Here is a 15,200-nt window from a genome sequence, read left to right on the forward strand (position 1 = left end):
CTTCCAGACAGCTTCTCTAAAGATCTCACCCAGTCTAGTGACTTTAATTGCCATCAATATTCTGAAGAATCTGGGCCAGGGATTTAGCTCAGTGGTGCTGTCTCTTGCCTTCCAAGTGCAAGGTCCCAAGTTCAATTCCTGGTACCCCCCCCCAAAGTGTGTGTGTGTGTGTGTGTGTGTATGTTCTGAAGAATCTGTGTCCCTCTTTAGCTTAGATCTTTCCACTTAACTCCAGCCTCACATTATCTACTTGTGAATACATGATATTTCCACTTGGATATCTTTATCTATATCTGTCTATCTACCTACCTACCTGTTGTGCTGGGATTAAACCCAGGAGCTCATGCCTGGCAGGCAAGCCCTCAACTACTGAGCTGCACACTCTACTCTTCTTGGATGTCTTAGTGGCATTTCAAACTCAGTAATTTAAAGCTTAATTTAAACTCTAAAGCTTAATTCTTGAACTCTACATTTCCCCACCCTAGGAACCTGGTATTCAAGGGAGTCTTCCATATCACTATATGGCAATGCCAGCCTTCCATTCATTTAGGTCAGAACCTTTATGTCATCTTCAACTCTTTGGTTCTCCTTATTCAGTCTGTTATGTTTTGTAGCTCTGCTTTCAAAATATATCTGAAACTTAATTGCTTATTGCTACCTTTACTAGTGCCCCATGAGTCCACACTACCATTATCTCCTGCCCTAATTCTGGAGTGTTAACTTAGCACAGAGGGATCTTTGAAAAAGATGACAGGCCATGCCATTCCCTTGCTCAGAAACCTCTAGTGACTACTTTTTTTTTTTTTGGTACCAGGGATCGAACTCGGGTCCTTGCATTTGGGTAGCAGGCAGCAAAACCACTGAGCTAAATCCCCAGCCCAAGTGACTACTTTTTACATAGAATAAAAACCAAGTCCTTAAAATGGCCTATAGGGCTACTTCCTTGTCCTTCCTTGTCCATTCCCCTAGGAGTATGCTTTCAGCTCAGACTCGAGTTGTACACTACTGACCTGCTTGTTCTTCCTTGTCCATTCCCCTAGCAGTATGCTTTCAGCTCAGACTCAAGTTGTACACTACCAACCTGCTCTCTCTTGTGCAGTATCGTTTAGTTACACTGGCCTCTTTGCAGTTCTTTAGAAATCATAAACATGCACTCATCTCAAAGCCATTGTGCTTACATTTGCCTTTGCCTAGAACATTTCTCCTCAGATACCCATGTGACCTGCCCTCTCACTTCCATCAGGTCTCAGCCATTGAGGCCTTCCCACTGCCTAGAACCTGCCCTGTCCCTCTTACCCAGCCTTATTTTCCATAGCACTTGTCACTTCTCCTTCACAGCTAGAGCAAGTTCCATCAGGACAGAAAAGCTTGCTGATTATTGCTGCATATCCAGGACCTATAGTCATGCCTGGGGCTTGTGAAATGCTCAATAATAATTTGTTGAAAGAATATATAGTTTTATAAATGTGCTTTCAGCTCAGACTTGAGCTGTACAGTGACCTGCTCCTGTATCCAGTTTATATGTCCTATCACTAATGAGGATAGCTGTTACCTCAGAAGCTCAGACTGCTTAACAGGGAAGCTAGGAGGAATGGGGTACACCACTCTGTCTTTGTCTGATGAGTACTAATGATTGAGATCAGACCCTTAGGAGGCTATTGTGTGGCCTCTTTTGCTCCCCAATCCTGGCAGAGTGAGCTGAAGTTCTCTCAAGGATGTCAGGGTAGAATTGCTTAGCTGGGCTGTCTTCTCCCAGAGAATGTGTGCCCTACTATATGATTTTGCCTTATTGGACTCCCCTAGGTGAAACTGGTGCAGCATACCTATTCCTGCCTCTTTGGAACATTCCTGTGCAACAACGCCAAGGAGAGAGGAGAAAAGCATACTCAGGAGCGGACGTGTTCTGTTTGGTCACTCCTTCGGGCAGGCAATAAGGCTTTCAAAAACCTACTGTATTCCTCTCAATCAGAAGCCGTATGTATCTTTCAGCCTTTCTTCTGATCAGCAGAATGAATTTGAGGATGGGACATGGGAACCTGTTTGAGTTCCTTTTTGTGAAGGCGTCTGTCTGTCTCTGGGTGGGCTGGTTCCATTCTTTCCCCTGTCATTTTTAAAAGGCCTGTTTCCTCTGACCTGGTTCTAACTGTGCTCGCAGTGGTTTGATGTAATGCACATCTCTCCTTTGCCATCCTAGACACAAATCTTTTCTGGCATCTCCTCCAGAGCTTAATGTATTCCTAGCATGTTTTAACTGATGAAAGAGGTACTTACATTTCCTGGGTGCTTACGATAATTCAGAAGACTGGGCCCCAGGCCCCCAGCACTCTTCCCCATGTGGCAGGTGATGATGTTACCTACTGTAGCTTCTCTTTCAGCACAAAACTGGCCCTCATGTTGGCATCCGTGTCTGTGTGATTTTCTGCTCACATGGAGAGCTGGCGCCCTTTAAAACTTTGTTCTCCAAAGGAGTACCTTCTGTTAAGCAGAGAAAAGGAAACACATACATCTGTGTGTCAGTGTTCCCTTTGTCAGAATGCATCTTAAACCTGTAAGAAGTCTAAAGCAGGCTAATCAGCGGTTAATTGCTTTGCTGAGCTATCAATATGTTTCTTGTTACATTTAAGGAAAGGTTTAAACTAACTGATTCTCTTTCATTGTGCCTGCTGGCAGAGTAATAATACAGGTAGAAAATTCCCTCCTTTTTATGTGATTAATTTAAATGATCCTGTAAGACAGATCTGACAGTTTCTGCTGAAGCCCAGCTTTTATACAAGGGGAGCAGACAATCACATCTAACAGAATGACTCACTTTTTTTTTTGGCACCGGGGATCGAACTCAGGATCTTGTGCTTGTGAGGCAGGAGGTGGAATCACTGAGCTAAATCCCCGGCCCATGACTCACTTTCTTATGTAGTAAAAGCAACAGATCAAGATGATGAAAGTCAGTCTTTCAGTAAAGGTGACCTGAGAAATGGATCTTTAAAAAATCTTCTTAGATTTTCATGGCCACATATTGCCACATAAAATGCTAACCCTGTGTATCTGTGTTCCAGCCCTGTTGAGTGTTCCAGCTTTGTGATCTTTACACACACACACACACACACACACACACACACACACCGCAGTGGTACTGAGGATTGAATCCAAGGGTGCTTTTAACACTGAGCTACATCCCCAGCCCTTTTTAATTTTTTTAAAGGATCTTATTGAGTTGTCCAGAAGTTGGAATTTTCCTACCTCATACTCCTGACTAGCTGGGATTAAAGGCATGTGCCACCATGTCCAGCTTTCCAGAAATTTCTTAAAGATTAATTGGACATGGGGCCAGGGATTTAGCTCAGTGGTTTCGCTGCCTGCTGTGCAAGTGCAAGGACCCGAGTTCGATCCTTGGTACCAAAAAAAAAAGACTAATTGGACATGTTTAAACCTGTGTCCTTCCCTCTCTCCTTAGGTGCTGTACCCTGTGTGCCATGTGCGTAACCTGATGCTGTGGAATGCAGTGTACCTGCCCTGTCCATCCCCATCTACTCCTGTGGATGACAGTTGTGCACCATACCCAGCCCCAGGCACTAGCCCTGATGATCCTCCCCTGAGCCGGTGAGCCCAGGGGTGATGCCACAGACCTCAACTCATGTATGGCTATATTCTTGTGTGGGGACATGCCCAGGGATGGTCAGAAATGGTGATATTGTCTGGGTATACACAATTTTTCTTAGCCCTTTGAAGTTTTCTCAGGGAAGATAGTAAGCCTTAATTTTGGAAATGGGTTAGGCCCTGTTGCTACATTGTTCTATTGCATGCACTGAATAGTTTATTGATGGAGGACATCTGCTGGGCTCTTTGTGACCTCCTGGTTTGTTTTTCATCCACTGTTCTCTCTGTTCCTGACACCTTGCTCTGATTCGTCTTCTGAGGCTTGAAAGGCAAATGCTGTGAGATAAGGGAAATTTTGGCTTTGCCACTTAATGAGTTCATTAAATTCAGAATGATAGGTAGTAAATTTTTAATTTAAAATACTGTAATATCAAAAAGTCAGTGATGGGCCAGGAATTTATCTCAGTGATTCGGCTGCCTGCCTCGCAAGCTTAAGGACCTGAGTTCGAAATCTGGTACCAAAAAAAAGGTCACTATTACTCTACCACAAGCTGAGAAATATATCAGTATCATGAGAAACACCTTTTTAAGAGGGGCATAACACCAGTTTTGTCACAAAGGCACAGAAACATGGGTGTATAATACCCATGTTTATTATTTAGAATATTTCTATTGATGAATTCTTAATTTTATAAGTTTTATTATATTAATAAAGTATTGAATTTTTAATATTGAGTGTTCATAAAAAAGCATCAGAATTTTCAACATCAACTTTTTTTGGTGTACAAAGTCTAAAAAATAACAAATAAGTTCCTATATGAACTACAATGAAAGTACTAATAAAACTACAAAAAAAATTCTTTACTTCAATTATACTTAAGGCAGTCTTCACACATGACAACTACATGTTCCTTGCACGCATCTCACAGTAAAACATGGAATTGTCATGTGTGAAATCCCTGCAAAGTACAGTAGATCTATGTATGCTTTCAGTTCAGCTAGTGAGGTGTCATAATAAATACATTTTTGAATATGGCGCACAACATTTTACTTGTATATTGGTCTCTTGACTTATGAACTCCATTCATGAGGGCTAGTTGTAACTCAGGTTGGTCAATTGAAGGCTCAGGCTCCTCTACACAGTCTTCAAAGTTTCCTAATACAGTCAGATCTCAGTGTTCTTAGAGAAACATTGGCCCAAGAGTTTTCAACCCCACACAGAAAAGGATGTTGTAATGTTCTTTCCAGAACTCTTTAAGGGTTAAATCTGTATCTGACACCATCTCGAAGCACAAGTATCAGGCATTCAGGTTGTAACTTGAGAATTTGTTCATAAGTTAAAACTAAAATTCTGGTTATGACCCAAATTGTTTATATGTCAGGCTGGTCATTTCTTGAGGGTCTACTGTATTTCAGCCTTTGTGTATTTCACAACATCTTGTAGCATTTTGTCTGTTACAGTTTCCAACATTGAATACCAGTGCTGGTATTCTATCCAATAGGTTTCACCCCTGCCAAGATCCTCACTATATTTTCAGACCTAGTTCTAACATTGGATTGTTCTATTTCTCATTGTGTGACCATTTTGCAACATTTTGACTAGTCAAATAGGTACTCACATTGTCGTTTTCTTTGTCATCTCAATCAAGAGGTCGGCATTCTCTATGTCTGTATCAGTCGATTCTTGTTCCATTTCATTGTCACAGGAACTGTGGCTCACATGGGCAACTCAAAGTCATTGTCATCCTTTATCCATGCATGAGTAATCTGATGATTCACTTTTACCTCCTCCAAAACTTGTGAATCTGGTTTTTCATGTGCCATTGTACTGAATTGGGCTACTTCTACCAGAAAAATCAAAAGAAAACTTTTTTTAAAAAGACATCCTAAGTGCACAAAAATTTAGCAATGAGCATTTCATGGATAGAACACTTATTGCTGCTTTGGAGCTCCTGTACATACCTTGCTGTTCGTCTGCCAAGTGTGTGAATGCACAGATGGGTTTTTGCTTTTCCCAGGTGCAGCTACTGTGAGTCATGCCCACATTCCATTATGATAAAATACATGTTTTCATAACAGAAGAGTGGTGTGGGTGTATTTTGCCCCCTGTGATGCTCAGGTAAACATATGCAAAACCCGTTAGATGGAGCATTATGTGGGTAAAAATCCCGGTTTGACACTTTTGCACACATGCGCACACTTTGTCATTCATTGTACCAAGTGGGTAAACACAAAGATTGCTTCCTGTATCCCCCAGGCACAGCTACTGAGACTCGCAGCTGGCTACCATTATGCTTAAATTACAAATTTATAGTAGAAAAGTATGGGGTGGGTTGTTATAATCCAATGTTATGCCCATCTTGTTTTTTTGTTTTTTTTGTTTTTTTTTTTTTGGCACAGAGTCACACTGTAGTTTAGGCTGGCCTTGGACTCACTATATATACTCCAGGCTGGCCTTGGACTCTTGGCAGTCTTCCTGCCTCAGCCTTCCGAGTGCTAGGATTACAGGCATATGCCACCACGCCCAGCTGTTATGCCCTTCTCAAAGAGCTTTTGCTCTTAGCATATTGGTATGGATGAAGGATGCGGTGAGGGGCAGTGCAGATAGGAGGAGAACTCTTAGGGGAGCTTTTCTGCTCTAGCCTGCAGAGCCTGCCTTCAGAGATGCCATGGTTTCTTGTGTGTTATAATGATAAGCTTGTTAAAACTTATTGTCTTCTGCTTCCCTCTAAATTGCCCCAAAGATTCTCATTTTCCCTAAATCCCTCCCCTTTTTTAGGCTACCAAAGACTAGATCATTTGACAATCTGACCACAGCCTGTGACAGCACAGTGCCTCTAGCCAGCCGCCGCAGCAGCGACCCCAGCCTGAATGAGAAGTGGCAGGAACATAGACGTTCACTGGAACTGAGCAGCCTAGCTGGACCTGGAGAGGAGCCTCCTGCTGCTGCTGACACCTTGGGGAAGCCCAGCAGGGTTCCAGGGGGTGCTGAGCTGTCTGTGGCAGCTGGAGTGGCCGAAGGACAAATGGAGAACATTTTGCAAGAGGCCACGAAAGAGGAGAGTGGAGTGGAGGAGCCTGCCCATAGGGGCAGTGTCAAGATTCCAGAGGTCAAAGAGGAGGCACCCTTAGTGAAGGAGAGTAGGATGACCATGGCTGAGGGCTCAGCCATTGTATTTTACCAAGAACCAGAGCTGGATGATGCTATTTTGAGGAGCCACCTAGATACCGCCCTGTCTCTGTTCTCACAGGATATTCCTGAGAAGCAGGATGGGCACAATGTTCCCAGTTCACTCCAGGCTCCCCCCAGGGGAGAGGATATCCAGGAGGTCTCTGTGGAGCAGTCGCACATAGGGAGTATCACAGAGGATGGAGAGGATGTAATTCCGCACATCCCAGTAGATGTTAAAGTTGGCTATGGTACCTCATTGTCTAGTTCTCTACTACCTTCCCAAGTCCCATTTGAGACCAGAGGACCAAACATGAACAATCCCATGAACATGTTAATAGAAGATAAGGTGAAGTCAGAAAGTGAGCCCCAAGTCCATCATAGACCTTGCCCTGTAATCAGTGGCAGGTTCAGTGGCAAGGACATGCTTTCCCCAGTGCTGGAGACCAGGCCTGTGGAGAGGACCCTAGCTGAGAGGCTCCAGGGGTTGTCTGTGGTACAGAGGACTTACCCTGGCAGCACTGTCAGCCCAACACGGCCTCCTTGTGCCTTGGTGTTAGCTGAATGTAAAGAGGGGCTTGTGTGCAATGGTGCCCCAGAGACTGAAAACAAGGCCTCAGAGCAGCCCCCAGTGCTTGGCACCCTTCAGAAGTACCCCACACCCAATGGGCACTATGCCAATGGGGAGGCTGGGAGGAGCAAGGACTCGCTGAGCTGCCAGCTGTCTGCCACAAGCTGTGGCTCTGCCCACTTACACTCCAGGAACTTGCACCACAAGTGGCTGCACAGCCACTCAGGGAAACCATCTGCAACTAGCAGCCCTGACCAGCCTTCCCGCAGCCACCTGGACGATGATGGCATGCCTGTATACACAGACACAATCCAACAGCGCCTGCGTCAGATTGAGTCAGGACACCAGCAGGAAGTGGAGACCTTGAAGAAACAAGTGCAGGAGCTGAAGAGTCGCCTGGAGAGCCAGTACCTGACTAGCTCCCTGCGCTTCAATGGGGACTTTGGAGATGAAGTGGTGAGTAGGTCATGGTTCCTCCATAGGTGCCTGAGGGGACAGGGCCCACGGAGTGTGGGTGCCCTTTGAACTCAGTATATGGTGACGGATACAGAGTTCTAAAAGGATTGGGCAGGTCCAAAGTAGCCCTGTTGGGCTGAGGATTTAGCTCAGTGGTTTTGCCGCCTGCTGCGCAAGCGCAAGGACCCAAGTTCGATCCCCGGTACCAAAAAAAGCAAAACAAAACAAAGTAGCCCTGTTGACAGAAGCTGGAGATCATCTTAAGCCACCTGAGTGGCAGTCTACCTCTTTTCAGCTTTCCTTATTTCCTATGTCCTGTTGAGATACGTACTTAGTGAAAGGGCAAGAACTAGCATGTACTATATGGTAATCAAATGTCTTCAGAGAGTATTCTATGTCCTTAGAAGATCGTGAACTCCTGGCCAGAATAACATTTGTAGGGCAGTGCCAAGAATTCCTGTCAAATTGTAGTGATTGTCCTGCTTTAGTAACTAGTGAACTGTTACCCTTCCCAGACATAGACTGTATCTTTGAAAGTGTAGTTATCTTTTAAACGAGTATTTGAACCCACTCTGTCTGATACTGGCAGTAGAAATGGAGAGAAGGGATTAGTTTCTAACACTGTTGAGAAGTTAGCACTGATGGTACTTGGTGACCAAAAATGAGGGCTCCAGAGGGAAGGTTTTCCAAGAAGGTTTTCTTGACAGACCTGTGTAGCTCTGTCAAGTACAAGCGTGAGCCAGGCTCTGAAACAGTCAGCGTACATAAAAGGCGAGCATATCTGATGATTTTCAATCCAGAGTAACTTTTTGTCTTTTATTTCATACTAATGATGGTTTCTCATTGTTCCAAAGAGTCCTTCAGAGAAATGAGGGCATAGCCAAAGCACTCTTTTAACTAAGTGGCAAGGTTGGATCAGCAGGCCCACCAGAGCAGCTGAAACTGGGAGTTTCCACTCATCCTGGTCACTTTTCTCCTCACTTTTTGAACCCTGAAGCCTGTTTTTCCATTCTAATATCACTGCATCCAAGCCATGTGTCCCTTTTTCAGTTCAGCTCAATCCCATCTGCAGTTGTTCAACACAAAGTTCAGTGACTAATGCATCTGCAAATTCAGCAGCCCTCGCCCTCAGGCTCACCCATAATTCCCAGGGCTCCCTTCTTCACTAAGCCCTTTCTTCTTTTGGGAGGAGACCAGGTTCATTCTGTTCAGCTATGTTTGTTTGCCAACAGACTTCAATACCTGACTCGGAAAGCAATCTGGATCAGAACTGTTTGTCTCGCTGCAGCACAGAGATTTTCTCTGAAGCCAGCTGGGAGCAGGTGGATAAACAGGACACAGAGGTACAGGCTCAACCCCTGCTCTGAGTGCCATCCATGCAACTGTTTTCAGTTCTCTACCCTCATCCCTGCCCCATTCCCCTGGCCAAGGAAGAGCATCGTAATACAGTTAGCCTTGAGCCTCTGCCATCTCAGTTCCGGTGAACCTACATCAAGTCCATCATTTAGAAGCCAGGGAGATTCATGGAGCTGGCCTTCTTGCTTTGTTGTTTCCATGAATTGGAGCCTTGCCAGTTCTCACAGTGACCAGGGTGCTGCTGCGTGCCACTTTATGTCAGAGGAAATTGGAGTCACCTCCAGGGAAATGCTTTGGACGCCTTTCTTGTTCTGTTGACATCAGACCTGTTGAGCTGGTGCCACAGGAGCCTCTGTGGTCCTTGTGACTCTTGCTGTGCCCAGCATGGCTCTATTGGCTCCAGCTGGATGGCCCATTTCCTGTCACTAAACTGGCCCCATGTGTTTTGCAGATGACCCGTTGGCTCCCTGACCACCTGGCTGCCCACTGCTATGCATGTGACAGTGCCTTCTGGCTCGCCAGCAGGAAGCACCACTGCAGGTACATTGAGGGTATGGTAGGGTGGCCTGGGGTATAGAGGCTACACAGAGCTTGCAGAGTGGAATGTAGCAGGCTTCCTGCTGGAAGTGTTCTGACTGGGCAGACCCTGGAGTCTCAACTTCTTTTGTGTTTGCAGAACTGCATTTGGTATCTTTGTTCTAGTTTAGGGTGATCACTATTAAATTTTGAAGTGGATAAATGGTATCTTTTTGTTTTGTCTCCCAGATTGGTGGGGCAACACTACTCAAAATCATTGTGTCTTATTCCCAGTGTAAAATGCAACGTGGCTGCTATGAACAAAAACAGTTCTCTGGCTATGGTCAGAGAACTTCATTTTCTTGCTCCTTCTCTGCTCCATGGTTCCAAGCTTAACCTTTGTGCCATTAATGAGCAGGCATAGCTGGAGGGAGTAGTAGAAATAGCTGAGGACAGTCTTTAATCCTAAGGGCTCCTAATTTCTCTCTCCTCCTAGGTTTGGGTAGTGAGTTACTAGAGATGCTTTGGCCCAGGTTGGGTGGTGACTATCTGGCAGATGTTCAGTCTTCTTGGGATAGGAAGTTTATCAGAATCATGCCATGGCTGACCCACACAAGTGAGCCTGGGTTGAAAATGGATCAACCTCTTTGTCTATTAATGATGCTTCTAGGAACACCGTCTTGCACCCCAAGCCCAGATGTCTTTGGTTGGCTTCTTCTCTGAGCTCTTTCTCCCCTCCTTGCAGGGACACTGACCGTGTTGATCAAACGTGGTGAGCATTTGCAACAACCTGTCTGTGATGTCTGCACATCTACAATAACTTCACACTAATGCTGTTATTCTCCCTCTCTGCACTCATTGGGTTGAAGCCTGGGGTTGGGGAGCACAGGCAGGCAGATGGGCTTGGAGAAATCCACAGCAGCTGATAGAGGAGACTATTGAGGGTGAGTCTCTACCTGTAGCAAGTGCTCCCCTCCTGACCATCCAGGTCAACCTGTCCACCTTGATTTTGACAAGAAGTGATGCTTCTGCAGGGACTGATCTTGTGAGGAGCCAGTTGGGTTTTCAGAGCTATTTCTTTTGGGTCAGTCATTCACTGAGATGATGCTAGTAACTTCCAGGTCAGATAGCACCACTGTTCCTTGTTTCGTTTTTAAAGAGAGATCTGAATAAAGATGCTCTACCCAGAGAATTACTTTAGCATGGAAGACTTTAAGGGAAGACTCCACTCAGGTCTTTCTGGGTCCCCTGAAAGAAGTCAGGTAGAAAAGCTTAACTGTTGAAATTCATGTCAGGCTTTTGAGCTGAACTCTGGCACATACATTAAAGAAATGCAGGCATTTGGAAATTTTCCTGTGTAACCACAGGTTCTTACTGATGCGTTTTAGAGACAGTTATAAGGTACTTACTGCATTTTAGAAGATGAAATTTTGTGTGTTCTTTTTACTTCTCTTTCCATTGCCCTGTGTCTATTACCTTTTCCTTCTGTAGTATTCTATCTGAGCTCTCTTCTGTGCCTGAGTGCTCAAACACAGTTGTGGGTTTGCATTCTGAATAGCATAACTGCAAAGGTAGTGAGTGATGCTGGTTGAAAGGTGTTTTTTTTCCTGTAGATGCCTTCCTCTAGTCTTTGATGGGCTGTCAGGCCCCTTGGAATTTCCTGTACTGGGCTCATTGGGATTGGCTTATACTTTAGGTCCCAGCGAAAGTAGGTTGTGAGGGAGGCAGAAACTCATCCTCTATCATGTCTCTTTCCTCTTAGCTGTGACAGATATTGGTCAGAATGTATGGACCTGTACTGCAGATGCATTAGAGCAGGGCTTTTGCTGGAGAGGGTGGCCTGGGCCTGTATGCAGTCAGGCCCTGGGGCAGAGCCATAAGTTTCCCTGGAGATACATAGAGGAAGGTAGTAGGCCATAACTGACTGGCAGCTGTCTAATAAGGGATATGTGTGCACATATGCTTATCCACACGCTTATCCTTTCACCTCTCCGCTTCCACTCTCTGAGCATGCATCATGGGCTGCTTGACTCCTGGCTTTGCATGCTCCCTACAGAGCAGTATTAGATGACAGCAGTCTGCTCTCCCAGGTTTTCCCTCTAAGCCTCTGGAGCAGTAGCCCTTAGGCAAGGCTCCTCACCTCAGCAGGGCTGGGTGATTGTCTTTCTTTTGTGGGGGCCCAGAGACAGCTTCATTTGACTTGAGATTGTCAATGGTCACAAGTTACAAAGGGGCCATTGCTCAGGTAGGTATGACCATTGGGTTCCTGGATCAGGACTTCCCATTGTGCTAGCAGCAGCCACTGCTGGAACCATTTGTTCTTACAAATTTCTCTTGAGCACATCCTGCTCACCTGATAACCTTGAGGCATTGTGGAAAGGCAGGCAAGTGTCTGTGACCCCAAAGTAAAAGTGAACTGTGATTCTGCTAGGTAGAGATGTCTTCCCTGCCCAGCGTTTAATCTCAGAGGAGTCTCCAGCACATCCACACACAGCAAAATTCTGTCTTCTCAGGTTCATTTTCCCACTGCATATCTGCTAGCTGAAACTAACATTTTTGTTTGTTTCTTTTCATCTCAAGGAATTGTGGGAATGTATTCTGCTCCAGTTGTTGTAACCAGAAGGTTCCAGTTCCTAGCCAGCAGCTCTTTGAACCCAGTCGAGTGTGCAAGGCTTGCTATAGCAGCCTACATCCCACGAGCTCCAGCATTGACCTTGAACTGGATAAGCCCATTGCTGCCACTTCAAACTGAAGCTCAGTGACCTGGGGTGAGCAGAGGCCAAGCTGCTGTTCCTCTGACAGGCCCACGCAGCCTGGGAAGACTGAGAGGCCCGTGCATTTTGGAATGGGGCCTGGAACCACCTGTACAGAGTGACAGAAATTGGGATGTACCACTGGATTGTAGATTGATTTTTCTTTCAACCCCTCTTCCCTTTTCTATCCTGCCTCTGCCTTCAAAAAAGAAAAGGTCCCTAGGTTGTCTTAATTTTTTTTTTTTTTTTTTTTTAATGAAAGACCAGAGGTTGCCAGGCCCCCTGTAACTGCTGAGCTGCCTTCTGTCAGGCACACTGAGGGATGGCATGATGCTTCTTGGTGGAGGAGACTGGTCAGAACTAGGAGTAGAGGCCTGAGACAGTGAACAGGAAAGAAAGCCAGTACTAATATTTGTGACCATTCTCACACCACCGCCACATCAGACTGGTTGGGAAACCTTTGCTGCTGTAGAGGCTGGAAGCATCTTCCCAAGAACACTGCCCCTGATGCCTCTCCCTCCTGAGAGAGGCTGGGCTCATCCTTTCTCACAGATACACAGGATTGGCATTTCGAGGGAGCAGCATATAGTGCATGGAACCCCCAAACTCATGTTGGGAAGGAAGGTGTGTGCTTTTTGAGGCACGTGAGAGGGGCTCGGGATGGGTGGTCAGCATGTTGTTCCCCATGGGATTCTGTTTTTAACTTGACCCAGATTGTCTAGGACTCCCTTCACTTTCAGGGGGCTGTTCCCTGGATAGGCTGGGTAGTGCTTCCTCAGTCATGAGTGCAGTCTGGCCACAATGTGGTGTCTTGCTGCTATGGCCAAGGCCTCCCCTGAGCCCAGGCATACCCAAGAGCCTCATTCCAGGGCCTGATCCCTGAAACAATCTCTCTTCCTCAGCCAGCACAGGGAAATCCAGACTCAGGGTTCCAAAAATTCCTATTCCCAAACCAAACAAATCATGGATCTCCCATTTGAGGGGTAGAATCAGCCTTTAAAGTTAGAAAGGTCCCCACAAAATCAGCCTTCCTTCTCCTTCCCTTTTTGGCAGCACAAAGGGGCCCAGTAGTTCCCCTGCCATACTCCTGGCTACCAGAGTGAGCATGTGCCCACTAGCTGGTGGCCGGCAGTGAAGGGTTAGTTGGTGACTTTGCAGGGTTTCTTAGAGAAGGGACATGGCTTGGAGGAGATTAAGGGTACTTGTCCTCAGTGAGATTTCATGTGGTCCAAAAAAGAGCCTTAAATCAAGAATATTTGTGGTGAAAGTGAGTATGGGGAAGGGTGGAGAGAAGTTTAGGTTTGTGGTCTGTAAGGTTGGCTCCATGTTTTGTGCCTGCCCTTGCTCTTGAGGAAGGGCCACACTTGGCTCTGCTGAAAACTGGTAACAGGGCAGATCATGGTGAGGTGTTGGGTGTGAGGTCATGAAACACTTAAGTTCCACCCTTCCCAGTACTCTTCCCCTTTGGAAGCAGTTCCATAGACAAGGGCAAGCTGTCTTAGGAAGGTGGCTCTGACATGTCCTTGAGTATGGTTACATGTGGCCCAGACACCTTCCCTGGCACTGTCAGTCCAGGCAAATCCCAGAGCATCTTGAGCATGACCCTTACTCCCACAACAGCAGGTTGCTCAAGAGTCCATGTTTAGTGAAACAGGGTGTAGTTCTTCTTCCACTCTATGTGGTCTTGTTGTGCAGGTAGGGAGAAATCAGTATAGTTAAAGATTGTGCAGTTCCTAGTGACAGGTGCCAAGAGGTTATGATACGGGTTTCTTGGGTCTGATGTACAGTGTGAATAAATGCTTGCAGCTTTTAGCCCTTTTTTGATCAATGAAGCACTTTTTTATTAATATTTTTCTTTGTATGTAAAGGAGGAACCGTAACTCTCCATAGCTGTACATATTACCCTTTTCTCCTAAAAAGGAGTCAGTGCTCCTATATTTTTCATTTTTTTGTCAAAGCAAGAAGTAAATACTTTAGAATTGTTAAATATATAAATAAAACGAATAAAGTTGAGTGTTCTGCATGGTGGCATTTGCTAACACTTTCTAATTCTTTGCCCAGTGATGTGTATCCCCTCTTTGTCCCTTTTCCTGGTCACAAAGAAGTGGTTTGAGGTGCTGTTGGGAAGTTGACCTTTGGCAAAGGAAAACATTAGATTGTATTTTGATTCTAGGCCCTGGCAAGGAGCCTCACCATGATGCCTAAACACTGAAAAACATTTCCTTAATGATTTTGCCCCAAGATGTCCCAAGCTAAAAAAGGGCAAAGCAATCAAGAATTGCACATCAGTAATAATTAAAACTACCTCTGACGTCTAAGCTTTTTTTTTTTTTTCCTGCTGCTCTGATTTCAGGGCGCCCAGTCCTCTTACCCACAGAGCATTAGCACCTGCCTGCATGCTGTGGGGAGCAGGAGGAGGATTTAGGAGGAAGAAAGTTAGGAAACGCTCCGCCTGCCATTCTTAGGTGAGCAGAGAGAGGAATTGGGAGCAGAAACAGAATCAGATGGGATTGGATTTTGTGCCCAGCTAGTGGTCCCCCTCCCTCTCTCTCTCCATACAGGGAGGAAGCTCTGCTCTTTAGATCTCTTGACTACTGCTTCCAGTTGAACAAGGCGATGACATCTAGTCACTTTTGGACTAGTTCTTTCTCTTAAGAGGTGGGTTTTCTTTCCCTTCCTGGCTGTTGAGCATCCTCATCTCTTGGTCTATGAATGAGCTATATTATGTAGTTCTACTGTCAGGAAAGTTACTGTTAAATACCACTGGCTCTGAGGTCATAGCCCA

General features: G+C 45.5%; 1 protein-coding gene across 6 annotated transcripts in view; it reads left to right on the plus strand.

Moving 5' to 3' along the window:
- Mtmr3 (myotubularin related protein 3) overlaps positions 1 to 14,443 on the plus strand; it is a 142,271-nt gene extending 127,828 nt beyond the window's left edge. For 2 of the 6 annotated variants that reach the window (XM_021257182.2, XM_087198146.1), the window contains 7 exons: positions 1,804 to 1,974; positions 3,452 to 3,597; positions 6,374 to 7,790; positions 9,023 to 9,133; positions 9,598 to 9,686; positions 10,408 to 10,434; positions 12,243 to 14,443. In XM_021257182.2, the coding sequence (XP_021112841.1) occupies positions 1,804 to 1,974; positions 3,452 to 3,597; positions 6,374 to 7,790; positions 9,023 to 9,133; positions 9,598 to 9,686; positions 10,408 to 10,434; positions 12,243 to 12,414 (2,133 nt within the window). In that variant the 3' untranslated portion in view covers positions 12,415 to 14,443. Of the gene's footprint in view, positions 1 to 1,803; positions 1,975 to 3,451; positions 3,598 to 6,373; positions 7,791 to 9,022; positions 9,134 to 9,597; positions 9,687 to 10,332; positions 10,435 to 12,242 lie in introns of all 6 variants that reach the window. The other 4 variants (XM_021257181.2, XM_004843425.4, XM_004843427.4 and 1 more) reach the window with 4 other exon arrangements.
- The last annotated feature ends 757 nt before the right edge of the window (positions 14,444 to 15,200 follow it).

This window comes from Heterocephalus glaber, unplaced genomic scaffold, assembly GCF_053883595.1.
Source record: "Heterocephalus glaber isolate CG9 unplaced genomic scaffold, H.glaber_assembly_v1.0 deba00001687, whole genome shotgun sequence".
Classification (NCBI taxonomy): Eukaryota; Metazoa; Chordata; class Mammalia; order Rodentia; family Bathyergidae; genus Heterocephalus; species Heterocephalus glaber.